At 40.3% G+C, this 21,301-nt stretch overlaps 1 protein-coding gene across 5 annotated transcripts in view; it reads left to right on the top strand.

Moving 5' to 3' along the window:
- Positions 1-21,301, top strand: part of LOC140304850 (teneurin-3) — a 207,533-nt gene that overhangs the window by 121,107 nt on the left and 65,125 nt on the right. For all 5 annotated transcript variants that reach the window (XM_072383646.1, XM_072383645.1, XM_072383644.1 and 2 more), the window contains 5 exons: positions 8,171-8,303; positions 8,656-8,784; positions 17,008-17,139; positions 17,315-17,450; positions 18,008-18,151. In XM_072383646.1, the coding sequence (XP_072239747.1) occupies positions 8,171-8,303; positions 8,656-8,784; positions 17,008-17,139; positions 17,315-17,450; positions 18,008-18,151 (674 nt within the window). The remainder of the gene's footprint in view (positions 1-8,170; positions 8,304-8,655; positions 8,785-17,007; positions 17,140-17,314; positions 17,451-18,007; positions 18,152-21,301) is intronic.

The raw sequence follows: 21,301 nt of genomic DNA, 5'->3' as shown, positions 1-21,301 counted from the left end.
CATGCAGTATATTCAGGATTCATTCCATATATTCAAAGTTTCATTCAATATATTCAGGATTCATTCAATATATTCAAAGTTTCATTCAATATATTCAGGATTCATTCCATATATTCAAAGTTTCATTCAATATATCCATGATTCATTCAATATATTCAGGATTCATTCAATATAGTCAAAGTTTCATTCAATATATTCCAAGTTTCATTCCATATATTCAAAGTTTCATTCAATATATTCAGGATTCATTCAATATATTCAAAGTTTCATTCAGTATATTCGGGATTCATTCAATATATTCAAAGCGGTTGACCACGCCAGTTACGACAGACTTTGTGGAGTGGTGCGACAGCCATTTCCTCAAGTTAAATGTTCAAAAAACTAATTAGCTTACCCATCAGCTTACCCAACTATTATTAAGGGTGGATGGTGGATTCGTACAAATATTTTTCATGTGTAAAACTTGACACTTGAACTAAATACCTCATCAATCTACAAAAAGGGCCTGCAAAGATTATACTTTCTGCGCAGACTAAAATATTTTAATGTTGATAAGACCTTGATGGTTTTGTTTTACAGATCTTTTATTGAGTCAGTTTTAACTTTTTGCTTGATCTCATTTTATGGAAACCTGTCGATTAAAAACAAAAATCATCTGCACAAAATTGTGAGAGATGGAAATAAGATAATTGGCATGCAGCAGCTCTCTCTCAGAGATTTTTGACAGACTAGTCTTACAGAAGGCTTGATCCATCCTGTCTAGCCTTGACCACCCATGGTTGGAGGAATTTATTTCTCTGCCATCTGGAAGGAGATACAAGCTACCTAGAGTACGAACAAACAGGTACAAATATTCCTTTGTTCCATGTGCAATCAATGTAATTCATGTGCACTGTTCGTGTGGCATCTTTTCCTTTAAACATTTTATAGGAGACGTATTTTATCTGTTTTAGGATGAATTGTCTAAATCAATGGATTGATTAAATCAAGTTTTTGGTTATGTTGTATTCTGCAACATTGTTTTATGTTTGTTATGTCACAGTTTGACTATTTATTGTGTTGTGTTTGGCTGAACTGCTACTGCAAATCAAATTTCCCCTAGAGGGACAATAAAGCTCTCTGAACAAAGTTTCATTCCATATATTTAGAGTTTCATTCAATATATTCAGGATTCATTCCATATATTCAGAGTTTCATTCAATATATTCAGTATTCATTCCATAAATTCATTCCATATATTCAAAGATTAATTTCCTGAACAGCATGCCATAATATATATATATATATATGAATGTATTAAGACACACACATACTAAATGGAGATAAAAAGAAAAAAGAAAAAAAATTCAGCTCATCATTCCAAGCATCTACTTCAATATAATTTTTCTCAAAGAAATTACAGAAAGCCTTCCAGATTTTCCAAACTTGTTTTTCGAGGTGTAGCTTATCTTTTCTAAAGCAAAGTAAAAAGACATCCCCATCAACCAGGTTTATCTTTTTTCTATGAACAGGCTATACATCTTTAGAGGTCACAATGTCGTCTGGGTAAATATTCAATAAATATAACTTTGGTTTGAGAGATACTTCTTTATCAATAATCTGACTGGCCAGGTTCAACACTTTTTTCGAAAAAGAGAGCATCAGAGGACATTCCCACATGCAATGGAATAAAGATCCTTTGTGTTGCTTACATTTAATGCAATTATCTGGCATATTGTTGTGGAGAAAAGAATGTTCAAACTCACCTTTGCAGCCTCTTATGGGGAATGTATTAACAGGAACATATTACATGGCAGTATTAACAATGACAACAGCTTGTGAAATCCTCTTATACTTCCTGATATCAATCTATGCATAAGTGGCCAAAACACAATCTCTGTCTGGCACCACTGTGTCTGAGATTGCCACAGCATATTCGTCATCACCTGGACAGAGAACATTCTGACCCTTAACAATATGTGGTTCGAGCAGTGTCAAGACCCTGCTCTCTGCCACAATATTTGGGTTAAATAGGTGCAGTTTACTTAAGGTAATATGTCCATTTGTACTTGAATAACTTCGTATTTGTATTCACAGTTTGAGTTTGAGCTATAAAACAAGTTCTGGACTATTCTTCCTCTGTTAACATTTTCTTGCAAATCTGATCTCCATGATTATAATAAATTTTGTGATGACACTTTTGATTTACTTACAAACAAATCAAGTGTTGGCAGGTGTCCTTTTTCAAACTATTACACTGCCTGAAACTTCTCAGTTGAATATATTTAAATAAATGTTTTGAGGGTATTCTATATGTGGCTTTAAATTCCTCGAAAGACAAAAAAACTGTCTTTAAAGAGGTTAGCTATTTAAGCTACACCTTGAGATGCCCAAGTTTTAAACCTGCTCTTCCAGGTTGAAAGTCATCTTTACCGAAGATAGGAGAAAACTGTGATAGCTTGGAAGTCTCTCCCAAGTACACTAAAGCGCTGTGCCAAATCATTACTGTCTTTTTAGGAAAGGGTTTCTTGTCCGCTGCATTTATTTCTCTTTGTTGGCTGAATATAATGTATATACAAATTTAAAACCCAGGCTGGGACATGGTCCTTCACAAAATAAAACATTCCTGCTCTGAGTTGAGCTGCTCAATAATACCAAACAAGATTGTTGTTCGTTGGGACAATTTTATCGATGGTAGGAGTAGTCCAAATATGTAAAACCTTTTAATGATACCACAAAAGAAGTATGAATTGGATTGTTGAGTCTCTCATTTGCATATAATATTACTGATTTGGTGCTATTTATTTTGTAATCTACAAAGACCCTAAATGTCCTTAGCAGATCAAGTAAAGTAGGTAGAGTCGGTTTCAAATTAGAACTAAACAGAATTACATCATCTGCATATAAAGCTATGCAATGTTCAATATCTCCTGTCTTTATTCCATTCAGGTTGGTGTTTTTTCTATCTGCCATTGAAAGAAGCTCAATAGCTTGGGTAAATAACAGGGGAGACGGGACAACTCTGTCTTATACCCCAATGCAGTTTAAAAGGTGTTGAAAATAACCCATTTGTTAGAGCTACACTTCTTTATGCTGCTCCACAGCAGCATAAAGAAGTGGAATCCATCAAAGAAATTTCACCCCATACCAAACCTTTGAAGAAGCTCAAATAAATACAGCCACTCCACCCTATCAAAGCCCTCTTGTCATCCAATGACAAAATGGGAGTATCTGTACAGCCAGATTTATTAAACACTATATCAAAGGACCAGTGTGTAATAATTATGGTGGGAAAAAAAGGATTAGAAACAGAAGACGGGGTAAAACGCGAGTAAATATCGACGTCGCTTTTGCCAAATGGTGGTCGCTGATGGGGGAGAAAGGCGTTAAAAGTGATGCCAAAGTTCCCTCTTTTCAGCTGGAAAGGTAATTCAGATCAGTATTACTAATGTAAATGATAAATGTTATTCTATAGCCCGTGCATGTTACGGAGATCAGCTGATCTGATAAAACAAACATAACGTTTTCTCCGTGTCCCTGTTGAAAACTGTTGATTCATCTGATTCACCAAAACTATTAAGTTGCTTTGTTAGCTGGACAGAAATTTCTCGGCGTCATGTTACGGAGATCATCTTCAATCCTCTCCTTCTCTTCACGGGAGGCAGCAGCTGTGTTCATCCTGCCTCTCCCTCGCCTCGCCCTGTCTGCTCCAGCAGCTCTGTCTCCTCGTCCTCGTCTCCCTCTCTCTCTTACCTCCGTCTCCCATTCTGGTGATACACTCTGCAAATGGTGAGAAAAACGTGTTTCCTACTAATGCTATCCCTCTATCAGACTAAATACAAACAGCCTTTAGCCTTACGTAGCTAATATTAGCTTTTATTACCACACAGGTAGCTTCCTGGGATCCACAAAACACTAATATAATGCAGAACAAGTAACCATGACATTCACTGTAACTTTTCACAGAATATCTAACCAAATGTAACACGTATTTATAATTTATATCTCTAAAAGTAACCTCAGAACTTGAGAAGGTGATTTCACTTGATGGAGAAGACATCATGACACATTTGAGTGATGGATGTGTTGGGTAGTGTGTACTGCATGCAACGTCAGGCCACCATAGTTTCTCCGAAGAGTGGCGTGTTGCGTTCATTGCGCAGTCGGAAATGATAGAATCTAGCAAATACCGCTCAAACGTACTCGGAAATTACTTACACACTGCTCTTTTAAGTACTCTTCGGATATTGTGAAAGCCCTGCCTTCCCTGCCCAAAGACATTCTGGTCATTTTTGGCAAAAGTAATTCAAGTCGTCTAGCTAATACTTTACAAGGAATTTTGAGATCATTATTTGGAAGTGAAATTTGTCTGAAATTAGTGTTATCCCTGGCTTCAACAACAAAGTATTTACTGCTGTACTGAGAGAAGGTGGAAGGTATCCGCTGTCTAAAGACTCTCGATACATCTCGAGTAAAGTTGGTATTAGTTTGGTTCTTTGGTCTTGTATCTCAATGAGGATCCTGTCTGGTCCAGGGTTTTTTCCCCCTTTCATGCTACCTATAGCCACAGACAATTATTCAGCCTCCAGGTCAAGTTCTATATCAGGGGGAAAAAGTCAAATAGATTTGTTTTGTTTTTGTAAAGCTGAGGTTGAATAATCCAAAAGGTATAAATTTTCATATAAACTTGAAAAAGTCTTATTAATTTCTTTAGGGTCCCTAGTTACCAAACCTTCACTTGTTTGTATAATATTTATTGCCCTTTCAGTTTCCATCCGTTTAATATGCCAAGCAAGGAGCTTACTAGCTTCCTCACCTTGTCTATAATATGATTGTCTCAGTTTCATCAAGCTTTTAGTTGACTAATTTGTAGATACAACATTATATTTAGCCCTTAGCTCATTAAGTTCCACAAATAAGTGTTGAAGGATTTGCAAAGTTGTTTGTTTCAGTATCATTCATATTTGTTTCCAGTTGTTCCATCTCCAATCTACACTGTTTGTGTTTAAAGCTTGTGAACCGTATTACCTGGCCTGTCAAAAAGGCTTTAAAAGCATCCCATCGTATAGCATTTTCAAAATTTCTCATTGGATGATGAGGTATCTGAAGGCACATAATTGTGTATCAGTGTAATTACCCACGTGAGTGTGATCTGAAAGTAGCTGAGAATACTTGACCAGGCCATCTCCTCCTCACTCTGATTATATATACAGGGGTCAAGTGGGCTTCCTGGATAAAAGCTATTTTAGCTTTTAATTGTCTGCTCCTACTCATAACCATTTTTAACTTGAAGTTTGTTTAAACCTCTTACATTCCAAGATGTAAACTGAAGTTCACGTGACATGCTGTAATGATAATGAAATTTCCTGCAGTAGACTGAACTGACTGAAAACTAAAGGTAAAACATATTAAGGAAATGAAGTAAGAAGTATGTGCCTTAAAACACATAACTGAGTGTGTATCCCCAACTGAAATACACCAATCCCTCCTCTAGTACACACATCCAAACTATGGAGCTTAACTGGTCTGCCCGCTTCCACAGCATGCCTAAAAACCCTAACAAAGCCCTGCATGAAATATATATAAGTAAAAGATCTTATTTTTGGACATGGCAGAGCCATGTAAGGACCTGACGAGCCGAGCTCTGACTGGACCCTCAAATCTGGCACAGAAAGCCATAATTTCAGCACTGGTTTTACAGTCCAAGCGCTTTCTAACTTGAAGAACCAAGGACAGTCATTTACCAGCAATATGCCAAAAGCCCCCAAGCTGACCCAGGAAGCTAACACATGCGGTCAACACGATATGCTAGCAGCTATTAGCGGATTACGAGCTACAGCCACATTGGCAACTACGGCGAAGTTGCACACGGACAAACTTCAAGTCATACAAAACGCACTGGGAAAGATAGAGTTCAAAATAGATGACACCACGGGCCATGTTGCAAAACTGGAGACCTTAACTGTGTTTTAAACTCATAGATCGATCACTCGTATCCCATCCAGGGCACTGGATCATTGATCAACAAATCGGCTCTATGCATTAACTCTTTCATGCAGACATACGGCGTGGTTGACCCTTGGAGGGTTAAAAATCCAACCTTGAAAAAGCTTTCATTCTTCTTGCCCCCACACAAGTCCTATTCCAGGATTGACTACTTTTTGTTGGACTGTAAACTCATACCTATGGTGACAACAGTAGATTATGAAGCTATAGTTATTTCAGACCATAGCCCAGTTGTGTTGAAAATGCATTTCAATGGCCATACGGTGCCTCAGAGAAACTGGAGATTTAACACAAGACTCTTTGATGGAACAAAAATTTGTAGAATTTATTAATACTCACATTGACCTATTTTTTTTAGATTAATAGCTCCCCTGATATCAGTTACAGCACATTATGGGAAACATTTAAGGCATACATTAGAGGGCAAATTATATCCAGAAATAAGGTCCAGGTTTAAAAATATCGGCGTTCCCCTTTAAGGAATAGTGGCAACTCGAGATGGGATTAGAAATAACTGAGTTGCAGTGGCGGCAGGTAGCTAGGCTTATCCTTACATCATCATACCATACCCAACATGCCACCCAACTCCTGGTGCAGGCCAAGGTCATCTCCTGCCTTGACTACTGCAATGCTCTCCTAACTGGTCTCCCAGCCTGTGCTGTGAAACCTCTGCAGATGGTCCAGAACGCGGCGGCGCATCTGGTCTTCGATCAGCCTAAAAGAGCACAGGTCACGCCTCTGTTCATTGAACTCCTCTGGCTGCCCTTAGCCGCCCGCATCAAATTCAAGTCACTGATGCTAGCCTACAAAGTGCTTAATGGAACGGCTCCCATCTACTTGAATGCTCTTGCAAAGGCTTATGTCACAACTGGGTCCCTCCGTTGGTCCCAGGATTGTCGTCTAGCAGCTCCTACACCACGCCTAAGACAATCCAAACTCTTTTCATGTGTCGTCCCACGATGGTGGAATGACCTACCGAGTGCTACCAGAACAGGGGCTTCCCTGTCTATCTTCAAGAAGCTCTTGAAAACCCAGCTCTTCAGAGAGCATCTCCTATCCCAGCACTTACCTTGTACTCCCCTACCCCCTCTATCTCTGCACTTTATCTTTCTGCACTTCCTTCTATGCCTGCACCCTATCTCTACTCTGTCACCTCTGACAGAGTCGGACTAGTGGGTTCCTTCTATGTAGTTTATTGTAAGCTTTTTGTATAGCTTGTTATATTTTGATTTGTAAGTCGCTTTGGATAAAAGCATCTGCTAAATACATAAACATAAACATCAATATGTATTAGACATGGCTTAACACAAGGTTAACAAGGTTGTTCACAGTTTCCATTTGTCAAACAGTAAACTTTTCGTTTGTCATTTTAATTTTCCCTGCCTCAATGAAAGGGATAGCTACAGGTATGCAACAGCCTGCCTCGGATCCTGCCTCACTCTTGCAGTCCTCATTAACTAAATGTTCATTTAGTCATCAACTATTCATACAGAATGTCGCTAACATTATTACAGTCAACAGGGCCTGGAAGTTTTACGTTACTGGGCTCTCAAGTTTTGAATGGTAAATGGACTTGTACTTGTATAGCGCTTTTCTAGTCAAACTGACCACTCAAAGCACTTCTAACACTACACGCCACATTCACCCACACAGCACATCTTAAGATACATATAACTACGTGCTTTCTAATCATTCATACACATTCATACCCTGATGGATACATCAGGAGGCAACGTGGGGTTCCGTGTCTTGCCCAAGGACGCTTCGACATGTAGCCCGGGGAAGCCAGAGTCGAACCACCGACCTTCCGATCGGTGGGCGACTCTGCTCTTCCTCCTGAGCTACAGCCGCCACTATGCAGGTTATAGTGACACAAAACTTTTGAGTTCTCCTGCCTCAATGCCATTTTGGAGACATTTTGAGCCAAAATACGAAGCGTGCACATGACGTCATCACGTAAATGCATCAGACGTTAGCAGAACCTATGAATTTGATTGCTAGGCAGGCGGATTAACGATTCCACGGAATCAAACTACTGGAAGCCGGCTCTCTTTGAGAACCGGTTCTCGATTCCCATCCCTACTGTACACCTTTTGAGGGCAAATCCCCTGTATCATACTTCAGTGGTATTTTTTTAGCACTTACATACAACTGATCTGGTTGTTTGGTGTTGATATGCACACAGGTTTGATCTACTGACAAATGGTGGGGCATCCCTAACATTGAGTTTTGAGCGTGCTCCATTCCTTACTCAGTACAGAACTGTCTGGGTGCCATGGAACGTCTTCTATGTGATGGACACGTTGGTCATGAAGAAGGTGAGTGGTGATACTCTTGTCTGTTTAGATACGGTATTTTTCTATCTTTGCTGGGTCATGGACTGATGACTAACCAAAACGTTTTTTTACAGCATGTTCAAATTATTTAAGACACAAATATAAAGTTGTTGTTTGGCATTTTATTGTTTTACACTGACTGAAGATGCCATATTTAAGACGTGATGACTCAAAGGTTATATTGGTATAAGATGACTTTGTGTGTTTTCTTTTTTTCATGAACAATATGTTAACTGTTTGACACTGACTAATAAAGAAACAGAAGCACTCTCATTGAATATTAATGAATGTCAGTGAACAAAACAGAATGACACACTTTGTCTGGTTGTTTCAGGAGGAGAATGACATTCCAAGCTGTGACCTGAGTGGTTTCATCAGACCCAGTCCTGTCATTGTTTCTTCACCTTTGTCTACATTTCACAGATGCTCAGTTAAGGATGGCCCAATCATACCTGAAACTCAGGTAATATCAATGAAAATAACTGGGAACATTTAGTAGAATCACTGATCTTTGACTGTCTGTGAAAATTCTTCTCATGGAAATTTAAATTTCCAATGATAACCTTGACTTGCCTCTATTGTAGTTAGTTAGATAGGTAGTTAGTCTATAATAAACCCAGTACATGCATGCACTTACACACATACATGGTTACCACAGAAGAGGATTTATTACTCTGGTATGTGTGCATGCACATAGAAGCAATGAAACCACTTTACTTCCTGCCCCTAATTGCCCGTTAGCCTAAAACACATTTCTGTATGTAAACAACTTTTTGTCATGATCTTTTTTTTTTTTTTTTTTGGTATGAGAGACCTTTATTTGAAAGTTTCTTGACAGGAAGGGAAGTAGAGAGAGAGAGTAGGATGACAAGCAGCAAAGGGATGGCTGCATCGAGGAGCTTTAGCCTTTGTAACTGGGGAGCCTGCTCACCCGGATCACCTACTTGCACCAGGCAAACTTAAAGGATCACCACAGAGAATTGTAATTACACACACATGGCAATATATATATATATATATATATTTTTTTTAGGGTGCGTGTGTTTTCTCTGTGAGAGAGATAGGTAAAAGTCGATGGAGCAAACTGAGAAGTATGTTGGATGTATGGATGGATGACAGATTTAACTGGATAGAATTCAATGAATTCGGTGATGTGTGTAAGTGAGTTGGGATCTTTGTTGTCACATTGTTTTAACCAATCACCTAAGAAAATTAAATGGATTACAGAGTTCCATGTGTGTTTTTATATTTTCACAACCCATAACCATTGCTCTATAATTATTTTCCCAAGTTTCTCTGTATATGCTTAGATGACTGTAATTAAGGGAGTGTTTGCATTAAAGGAAAGTGTTTGAGGCAAGCTTGTATGCATGTGCATGTTGGTGCTGGCAAGTGGAAAGAAAGTGGCTTCATAGCTTTTTTTGTGAGCTGATTCCATTAGAGAGAGAAGGGGAGTCTTAAAGGAAATGTAATGGATCTGCAATGAACGCTAAATGCCCAGCTAATGAAATGGCTATTGTGCAGCTTAAAAGTATAACATTGGAACAGTTTGGTCAATCTGTCACCTTTTTTTTCTCATCATACATTTCTTTACCCATCTTGCTTTTCTTTGAGTCTCCCTCTTCAAAGTTTTAACTTGAAGCAAGTCAGATAATTTATATGAAAAAAAATGTCTTATTTAAAATTTGAATGTATATATTTTCAAATGTTCAAACAGAGACATATAGTTGGACAGCACAATGCTGCATACTCCACCAGAGGGTGAACGTTAAGGCTGACAAATTCAAGGCTGACAAAGTTGTGGAAGTGGGGGAGCACCCAATGAGTTGCTGCAGTCTCATTGAAATAATTGTCACATAATTGATTTTTTTAGATATTTGAGTGAATTAAGTAATGGCTAGAACTATGAAAATAATATCAGTTTAAAAAAAAAAAGTATTCAACCCTATCTCAGCTGTCACTCATTCGGCAAGAGGTAGGGTACACCTAGGACAGGTTGCCAGTCCATCACAGGACCAGACAAGTACCCTTCCTTCAAGCTAGGGTTCTCGACTAGAGGCCTGGGAGCTTGAGGGTTCTACGTAGTATCTTAGATGTTTCTAGAGCTGCGCTTCTCTGGACAGATATCTCTGGTGTTGTTCCTGGGATCTGCTGGAGTCTTTCTCCCAGTTTGGGGTTCATGGCTCTGAGTGCTCCAATTACCACTAGTATTACTGATGCCTTCAATTAACATATCTTTTCAACTTCCCGTTTCAGGCCTAGGTATTTTTCAAGCTTCTTGTGTTTCTTGTTCTCATGTTGCTGTCACGTGGAATTGCTACATCTATCACTATTGCCTTCTTCTGTAGTTTATCGACCACCACATTGTCCAGTTAGTTAGTTAGAAGTCCCACAGGATCTTAGCTCTGTCATTCTCCACTACCTTTAGAGGTGTTTCCCATTTTAACTTTGGGACTTCCAATCCATACTCAGCACAGATGTTCCTGTACACTATTCCTGCCCCTTGGTTTTGGCGTTCCATGTATGCCATGCCTTTCTGCATCTTATACCCTGCTACTATGTGCTGGACTGTTGCAGAAGCCTCAGCCTACACCTAGGGTCCTGCCTGATGTGGCAAACCCTGTGTGAAACCCTCCATGCATTGTAAGGCGCTTTTTTGTCTTGATATCAGTCTTGCCTTGCTGTGCTTTGTTTGAAAAAAAACCCACTTGTGAATCCGAAAAGACCCTGTCTGTGTCCTGAGTCCCCTGGTAACTGACATTTTCCAGCTCAGTATTTTTCCAATCCAAGCAGTTTCCTTACAGAAACAATTATCAACAAATAATTTCCAGTGCAAAACAGTTGCAAACAAGTGACAGGTTGGTGTCTAATAATATCCTACATACTGAGAATACTTTTCACTCAGCAGTTTTTCTTCAGAAAAATCAGCGCGTTTGCTTTCTGCGCGTATTAAGTTGCAGTAACATTAAGATTACTTCCGGATTTCGCTGAACATTAATTTACCTGTTAAAATCACATACACTGTGCCGTCCTTGGTACTCTTAGATGAAGCCAAGTCCAGTGGTGGAGATTTTGAATTGTGCTGCTTGGGCTCTGTAGCATCCACAGACTGACTTGAATGCTGAGAGGAGGATGGTTGCGGTCCGACCTTCTTGCAGTCAAACACGGAGCAACTTTCTGCTCTTAAATTGGTTTTGTGTACGGTCAAATGCTTCATTAAATTAGTTATGTTGCTGTCCTTAGCAGCGATGACTTTTTGGCAAATATTGCATTGCGCACTATTGGTATCAATCTTGGTGAAATGGAGCCACGTGTTTGACCTCGGTGGCATTGTTTAACCGGTTCGACGACACACACAACTACAGTTCCCAACGCAGATACACGTGAACCCCGTCTGTGGGTGTAACCACATTTTCCTGCATGCGGCGAAGTTTAACGTTAATACGGCCAATCGAGGGTAGCATGATCAGTTATTGATCACGTAATTAACCTCTGGGTACCGAAACTTGGCACGAAAGACGAGGCATGTTTTTGCATGTTTTACTCGGTACTACTGAAGCATTTCGGTCGGTGCCTAAAAAGAACTGAAGTTCGGTACCCAGCCCTACCCATTCTTTCAGTATTGTTCAATCTTAGTGGTGGGTGAGTCTATTCTCATCTGATTACCCTGCCACTGAGCATACATTTGAGATGGTTCGGTTGAGAACTTCCTATTTACTCTCTTGTCTTCAGGTTCTCAAGTGTACCTTCTAAGGCTGTAGCCAGAGCGATGAGCTGCCTTTGTGGTAAGGCTATCAGGGCTTTCTAATAGGGCTTGGTACCCATTCTTGAATAGGGATAATGTCATCCGTCATCATGGCTTCCCCTTCCTTTTTTATCTTTGTTGTACCTCATTGACCTCTTGTTGTGATAGCAGATTTAGGTTCAGAACATAAGAACACTGGGTCAGATGTTGTTTTGAAGAATCCATTGGTTCCATATCCTCCGTATATATCCCTTCTCACTAGGATTGCTGGAATAGTAGCATTCCAGCAATGTGAGATTGTCCACTCTATATATGTATAAATACATATCTAGACATATATATATATATATATATATATATATATATATATATATGTGTGTGTGTGTGTATGTGTGCGTTAATGTATTAGTAATAGATAATTGTAAACAAAATGGAATTTGGATCACCTATTGGATGTTTGCTGAATCTTCAGCTGCAGGCTAATCCTGTCACCTTTGGGTCAAAGTCAATGCAACATCGAATAAACATTGGCTACTGCCATCAGTTTGTTATATTTATGTCATAAATGTTGCCGATTGCAGTTAACAAACTGAGTATTGGCCAATACCAACACAAATCGACAGTACCAACGAAAAATCTGTGCATTCCTAATATGCATATATTTTATTTCTTATTGTATTTTATTTTTATTGCTTTATTGTTTTGTTTTTTTTATTCAACCCAGAAACACTGCAAACAGCCACAAGAGGTATTGTGACAATGAGTAGTATGAATATAGGAAAGGCAAGTTTATTTGTAGAGCACAATTCGTACACAAGGCAATTTAAAGTGCTTTACAGCTACATAAAATCAGAAGATGGCAAATAAAATCATTTCATAAATATAAAAGGTAATCATTAATTAATTAAATTAAAAGGGAAGAGTGCAGATAAAATACTTTCAGTTGACATATGCACAGCTAAATAGAACTGTTTTCATCCAGGATTTAAATATTGTCAGAGGAGGCCTGTCTCACATCTTCTGGAAGACTGTTCCAGATTTTAGGAGCATAAAGCTGAAACGCAGCCTCAGCTTGTTTAGTCCTGACTCTGGGCACCAGCAGGAGACCCCTCCCTGAGGTTCTCAGAGTCTGAGTTGGTTCATATGGCTCTAACATGTCAGAGATGTACTTTGGCGCTAGACCATGAAGAGACACGAGCAGAACTGTTATAAAGTCTATTCTCTGAGCGACAGGAAGCCAGTGCAGAGACCTGAGCACTGGACTAATGTGGTCATATTTCCTGGTTCTAGTCAGGACTCAAGCAGCAGTGTTCTGGATGTGCTGCAGCTGTCTTACAGCCCGTTTAGAGCCCAGTGAGAAGACCGTTACAGTAGTCTAACCTGCTGGAGACAAATGCATGGATTAGTCTTTCTAAGTCTGGTTTAGACACTATTCCTTTGATCTTGGCAATGTTTTTTAGATGGTAAAAAGCTGCTGATATTATTGATTTAATGTGGCTGTTAAAGTTCAGGTCTGAGTCCAATATTACCTCGAGATTTATAACTGGATTATTAGGTTTTAGAGAGAGAGTCTCAAGGTGACCGATAATACTTTGTCTTTGTTTCTGTAGGCCACAGACAATGATTTCAGTTTTGTCTGAGTTTAGCTGGAGAAAATTGTTTTGCATCCACACACTGATCTATTCGATGCATTGACACAATGTATCTACAGGCCCGTGTTCTCCTGCCGTCAATGACACGTAGATCTGAGTGTCTTCTGCATAGTTGTGGTAGGACACATTATAGCTGCATATTAGCTGGCCTAATGGGAGCATGTACATATTGAACTATAGGGATGGACCCCTGGGGAACCCCACAGGTCATTGCTATTTGGTCTGAGACACAGTTACCAATTTCAACAAAATACTTCCTGTCCTTGAGATAGGACTTAAAGGGGAACTCCGGTATTTTTAAAACTAGACACTTTTTTCTGGCATGAAATACGTTTATCTACTCACCGAGAACAGTTTGGCGAAAGTCGGTGTCCATCAGAAGCTATTTAGATAACACGCGATCAGCGTATATCCATATAGCGGAGTGAACAGGGCAGGGACGATGCAGTCTGTCTTGATTTCACCAATACTTTAAGACGAATGAATGAATGAACGTGTACTATAGCTCTGTTAGCTCATAGGTGCTGTTATGTGGCTACTTGCGGCTATAGGAGAGCTAACGGAGGGATTTCTACACAGGCTCTACTGGGATGGATATATGCCTATCGCGACGGATATAAATAGCTGCCGAAGGACGCCAACTTTCGCCAAACTGTTCTCGGTGTGTAGATAAACATATTTCATGCCAGGAATAAGGTCTAGGTTTAAATATACCGGAGTTCCGCTTTAAACCAGCTTAAAGCACTACCCGAGATTCCCACCTTCTAATTAAATTAAATTAAATTAAATTTTATTTATATAGCGCCAGATTACAACAATTGTCATCTCAAGGCACTTAAGTAATATAGTCCAATTCAAGCCAATTGGAATTCAATTAATTGTAATCATAATCCAATTAATTCATATAGAGCCAATTCAAAAATTAATATCCTAGCTAAGGAAACCAACAGATTGCACCGAAACTTGTCTTCAGTCCAATCTCCTGTCCTGAGCGTGCCTGTGGCGACTGTGGAAAGGAACGACTCCCTTTTAACAGGAAGAAACCTCTGGCAGAACCAGACTCAGGAAGGGTGGCCATCCGCCTCGACCAGCTGGGGTTTGAGAAGACAGAAAAGAGGGAAAAGAGGGGGGAAAAACACCATAACACCATTCAAAAGATATCTGTTGGAACAGGGAAACACAAGTTAATAACCACAATAATGTCACATGTACATAAAATCAATTGAGAAATTAAACAGGGGGAAAAAGAGAGCAAAGTGAGGAAAGGTGTGACAGATGAGCTCCCCCAGCAGTCTAAGCCTATAGCAGCTTAACTATGGGATGTTTCAGGATTACCTTTATTTATGAGTCTTCCCCGAACAACTGCAGACCCAACTGCTGGTTTGGGTATAACAGACAGGTCGAAGAAAACACAAAAATGATCGACATCGACGGCATCCACATTTGAGATAACAACACCCTTACTATTAGCACATCTAGAGTGTGCCCTCTGCTGGGGGGAGGCTCACTTACATGCTGAGTTAGACCAAACATTTCAAGGACAGAAATGAGTTCTTTAGCGTGCTTATCTTGGGCTACATCCAAATGCATATTCAAGTCCCCTGTTATGACTAAACAGTCAAAAGCAGTGCACAAAACTGAAAGTAATTCAGTAAAATCATCAATAAAACAATTCTGTGGTGATATGTAAATGGTGATATAAAGTATGGAAGATTGTTTTATCTCCATTTTGAATGGCACATACTCAAATGATGAAAAAAACCCAAATGACAATTTGTGGGTGGGTATATTGTCCCTGAATATGACACAAACACCCCCACCCCTCTGGTTTTCTTGTGTTTCAGACACAAAATTGAAGTGAGGTGGGCTAGACTCAACCAGGACTGCATCAGCTGTGTTTTTGTTGAGCTATGTCTCAGTTAAAAACATAAAATCATGATTGTGAGAGACAATAAAACTATTACTTAAGAATGATTTGTTACTTAAATATCTGACTTTGACTACTGCGTGTTCGAGATTAGCTAGAGTTGAATTGAACGCTGTGTTCTTCAGGGGATATGGATAAGATTTCTTTGATTGGACAGTCTGATTGTCCCTCTCTTCACTCCATCCCTGGACCTCTGGTTGAGATGGTGCTTACCAACACAGAGGCCCTTAGCGTCCTAAACAACAGCATTGACACTGTTGGAAATAACAGCTGTGGGCACCGATGGTGGGGGCCGAGCTAGGGGGGCTTTTGTCGGTGGAGTAGGCTGAGGAGGGACAGGGGCTCGATGCTTCTTTGAGGATAGAATTCTTGATCTTGCCATGTTTGGCATGAGAGGAACCATTTTAATCCCTGATTTCACCAAGCTTTCAAGGTGATCAGATAATCTCATGGGTGACGTGGAGAAAAGAACAATAGTGAAACATCTCTGGAGGGTGTAGATGCAGCAGGTGTGTCCCAGGACTGTCGTGAGGGCCATGGTGAAGGCGATGGAGGAGCTACTGTGTCTGAATCCTGTGTAAGGGATGTTGGAGCTGCTGCTGTGGCTGCAATGGTTGAATCCTTTGCTGAGTCCTTGGGTGGTGAGGCAGGAGCTCTTCTCTCGCTCCTCTTCTCTCTCTGTGGCACCACAGGACGCGGTCCTGGCCCATTCTGATGCCTCAGAGCGTAGAGGAGATTATCTGTCAGTCGTCTCACTCCACCTCTGTTCAGGTGTGGGCTTTTTCCTTTCAACAAATCATCTCTTTGCCAGAAAAGAGTAAAGTTCTGAATGAAATGCAGTCCTCTGGACTCACAGACTTTGGACAGCCATGTGTTCAACTGAAGCAGCCAGCTGAATTTGTTTATCCTCCTGTCGATGTTTGGGAGAGGTCCACTAATGAGCGTTGGTATCGCCACTTTATCAAGACTCTCAAATAGTTTCTCAAAGTCTTTATTTTAGATTTCAGACTGATTCTCTCTGATGTCCACTGCATCCACGTGCACAATCGGCTGTTTCACCCCTTGGTGTTTTTCCAGTAGCTCAGGTAGTAGTTTTGTGACGTCAGAGACAGTGGCACTTGGATAGCTGCATGTAACTACTCTGATTATGTTTATGTTAGATATGGCCCCGTCTCTAAGAACAAGTGTATCTTTGACCTTTACACACAGCACAGTTTTTCTTTCCATCTGCTGCTTTGTAGTGTCTCTCTGTCTGTTACACTCAGTCACATTTGGCTCTGACAGTGGTACAAATCTGCTTCAGTTATGCATCAAGATAGAGATACAGTGTTTGCTGCTGTATTCTGTTGTTTTTCTCTACAGGTTTTGCAAGAAGAGACCTCAATACCTGGCAGTGATCTAAACCTGATCTACCTGAGCTCCAGAGCGGCAGGATATAAACCAGTCCTTAAACTCTCCATGACACAGTCTTCGATACCTTTTAATCTGATGAAGGTGAGATACACATTATTTAATTTACCGTACCTCAAAACCATCATGATGTAATACTAAAACTCAGTACAGAATACTGAGTACGATCAGTTGGAGTCATTTAAAAAGCATCACCAACTATTTCAGTGGAACTCTATAGTAAACTAAATGATTTTCATTTCTGGTCCCATTGATTCAGGTTCACCTGATGGTGGCGGTAGTGGGCCGCCTCTTCCAGAAATGGTTTCCTGCTCAGCCAAATCTATCCTACACCTTTATCTGGGACAAGACAGATGCCTATGGCCAACGTGTTTATGGATTATCAGAGGCAGTTGGTGAGTTATTATCAAATAGGAAATCTGTTTTAAAGGTACGGTTTTTTTGTGTGCCATCTGTACACAGGCAAGTCTCCAGATTTTTGGAATCTTTTCATGAAATTCTGGACTGTATAAGTGTAAATTCAAAGTAATTTTTAAATTGCTTAACAATTTGTTTAGGCAGTTTTGTACAGATAGTCCTTGTCCTAAACAGGTTGAAAATAGGTCTTTATAACCATGTTTGTATGTAACGACTTGTTCTCCTACTGCTGAATAAAGTTATGGCACTTCCTTCGCCAGTCCTCCACTATATCCACAACTCATTTGCAAAATGGAGCATCAAACCTGTAAGGAATCTACTCAATGGTTCTCAGTTGCCTACATGTACTCCGTGTTAGCTGGAGTACATGTAGGATTTCCAGCCTCTTCACAACTAATCTGTTAACCTTTAAAGGTTATCTGTGTGGTTTATTGTCTGTTCTGAATTTCACTAATGTTTTTTATTCACTTTGATTTGAAAATAGTCAAATTAAAGAGACAAACAACCAGCCTTTCCCTGCGTGTGTGTCTGACAGTTTCAGTGGGATTTGAATATGAGTCCTGCCTGGACCTCATCTTGTGGGAAAAGAGAACAGCCGTTTTGCAAGGCTATGAGATGGATGCTTCCAACATGGGAGGATGGACACTTGATAAACATCACATCCTGGACGTGCAAAATGGTAGATACCGTAACACAACAAAACATGTCCTACACTAGTAACAACTACTGTTACACGTTAACATACTGACACGTAATGTCCACACAACAAAACCATAAAACACAGGAATATAGCATTAGACATTTGTGTATTGAGTTGAGAAGTTATCATTAGGTTTTGACACTGGCAAGTATAAGTATAAATGATGAGTATCAAGTATCTGTCTGTATTGAGTAAACAATCTCAATCTCTCTTTTTGCTCCACATCAGTAACATATCATTCATGATATGTTCAAGAGTGAGAGGGCAGTGCTAATTATAGTCAGGAGGTATGTTATTTCAAGCAGTTGTCAAAGCACATCCTGTCATGCAGGTATTGGTTGATGGAGCCACAGAAAATAATTATGACATGTATGTATGTGTTATTTGGTTTGTTTACACAAACACACACACTTGTTTGAACATATATCAATATTAATCTTAAACAAATTATTTGACATTAATATTGATATTAGTTGTTTAAAACAATATAAAAAGAACAAATATAAATAGGCGTGAATCAAGCCACAATAGATTGTTGATTTACTCTTCTTAAGTAAAAAAGTTCTGAAAAAAACAAAAAAACATCAGCTGCATTTTTTTCAATAGTATTTGTGTTGGGAAAATTAAAAATGCTCGTTAAAATCAGGACCACAAGGCTTATCCATTTAAAATCAAAACATTTCCATCAATGAGTCATACTTGCTTATCTTTTCTTATACCTCTGCATTTTCTTTCTGATTTTGCGTACTCCTGCACTGATTTTATTTTACTACAGTATGGGAGCCTGTGTCTGACTGATAGAAGAGGGAATAAAGACCATGGGAGTTTAATAACTGAAATCTATCGCTGACTTATGAGAGGAATAAGTGTGTATTTGGATCAAATTTTACATCTAATTTAGCTAATAGCCTATCACTGGCTACCAATGGATGGTGGCATTTTTTTGTTGTAGAAGGTGACGTTTGCTTGAGGTTGCATGGTTGCTATGCGCTGGCCTTATCGTAGCAAGTCTGTGTAGCTCTGAATTTTGTTTGTCGTTTATGATTATATGTAATTTTAGTCTTAATCTAAACATTTTTAGTGATCTGCTTTTTATTTACATTTCGTTTTATCTTCATTTTTTGACAATGTGCACTGCTACCAGTAGAGTAGTGTACACAAGAGAAGAACTGTTGACACTGTCAAGGATTGGACGCGGAATTAAACATCCAATTCTGACCGAGCTATGAAAGCTGTAACATGGATGCAGAGCTGGAGCAAAATGAAAGAGGGATAAAAGGAGGTGGAGGCACAAGCCTTTTCTGCCCTCGTGATTATGGGAAACGCTAACTCGCTACCTAACAAGTGTGATGAGCTAGAGGCGCTTGTTCGGAACCAATGGCTGTATAAGGAGAGCAGTTTGATCTGTCTGTCCTGGCTGAACGACAACACACCAGACTCATGTGTGGACTTCACAGACGTACGAGCGGTAAGCAGAAAGGTGAGGGTATAATCCTGATTTTTAATCAGAAATGGGTTAACCCCTACAATGTGACCGTTAAGGATATGTTGTCTAGACATTGAACTGCTGTCAATTGGTTTCTGTGCGTTCTATGCACCCAGAGAGTTCCCATATACAGTCGTCATTGTTTACATTCCACCGAGGGTAGCACCGACAACGGCGTGTGACGTCATCCATGACGCCGTTGATAGGATACAGGCCCAGCATCCTGAGGCATTCATTGCAATCACAGGGGATTTCAACCACATCTCTCTATCCTCCTGCCTGAATGGCTTTTTATAGTATGTGGACTGTTCAACACGTGGAGAAAAGACATTAGATCTGTTCTATGCTATCGTGAAGGAGGCTTACAGGGCAGTGTCTCTTCCACCACTGGGTAGATCTGACCACAGCATGGTCTATCTACAAACCACATACAGACCTAGTACAAAGACTTCCTGTTACTACCAGATCTTTCAGGAAGTGGTCACCAGAGGCAAGTGATGCTTTGAGAGCTTTGATGTCACAGACTGGGCTGCACTGCTGGAGGAAGAAGAAATGGACATTGACATGGAGAGGAGGGTCAGCACCATCACTGACTATATTAACGTCTGTAGGGACACTGTGATTCCAGTGAGGACTGTAAGGTACTATCCTAATAATAAACCATGGATTACCAGTGACATCAAAGACCTCCTGAACTAGGAAAAGAGGGCGTTCCAGAATGGGGATGGTGAAAGGCGGAGGAGTGTAAAACAGGAACTTAAAAAGACACTACGTCAAGCTAAGGTGGAGTGCAAGAAAAAGGTAGAGAGACAGATAGAGAACTGCACCTCTGCAGCAGCTCTCACCAACAGGCTTCCTCTGTCCAGCTGCACCACCACCTCTGCAGCAGCTTCCACCACCAGGCATCGTGAGTCCAGCTACACCTCCACATCTGTGGCTGCTCCCACTGCTTGGCCTCCTCAGTCCAGCTGCACCTTCCCCTCTGCAGCAACTCCCACCACTGGCCCTCCTCTGTCCAGCTGTACCCCTACCCCCATCTCTATGATTGATAGCAACATCACTCCTGTCGCAATCCCTCCGCTACAACCTGTCTCCAACTATAGAGGAAGTTGGAGCTGAGCTCAGGAGACTTCAGTCAGGGAGGGCTGCAGGCCCAGATGGAGTCTGTCCAAGGCTTCTGAGAGACTGTGCTGGTCAACTAGCAGTCCCTCTTCATAGGCTCTTCAGTATGAGCCTTCAGATGGCAAAAGTCCCAGTGCTGTGGAAAACTTCTTGTCTCATACTGGTGCCCAAATTAGGGCAACCGATGGAGCTGAATGACTGCAGACCGGTGGCTTTGACATCTCATACCACGAAGACCTTGGAGAGACTCCTTCTTCATCTTCATCTTCATCTTGACCCCCTCCAGTCTGTCTACCAGAAACACAGAGGAGTGTACATGCTGCATCCAATGCTTATCTGGATGTGCCTGGTTCATATGTGAGAATTATGTTCTTTCACTTCTCCAGTGCCTTCCACACCATACGGCCTCCCATACTGAAAGACAAGCTTCTAGGTATGGGTGTGGCCCCTTCCTGGCTATTTTACTGCCAGACCACAGTATGTCAGGATGGGGAGATGTGTTTCTGGAACACTAGAATGCA

The sequence above is a fragment of the Leuresthes tenuis genome, unplaced genomic scaffold, assembly GCF_036924035.1.
Source record: "Leuresthes tenuis unplaced genomic scaffold, fLeuTen1.0.hap1 SCAF_4, whole genome shotgun sequence".
In the NCBI taxonomy this organism is placed as follows: Eukaryota; Metazoa; Chordata; class Actinopteri; order Atheriniformes; family Atherinopsidae; genus Leuresthes; species Leuresthes tenuis.
This window is presented reverse-complemented; position numbering and strand designations above follow the sequence as displayed.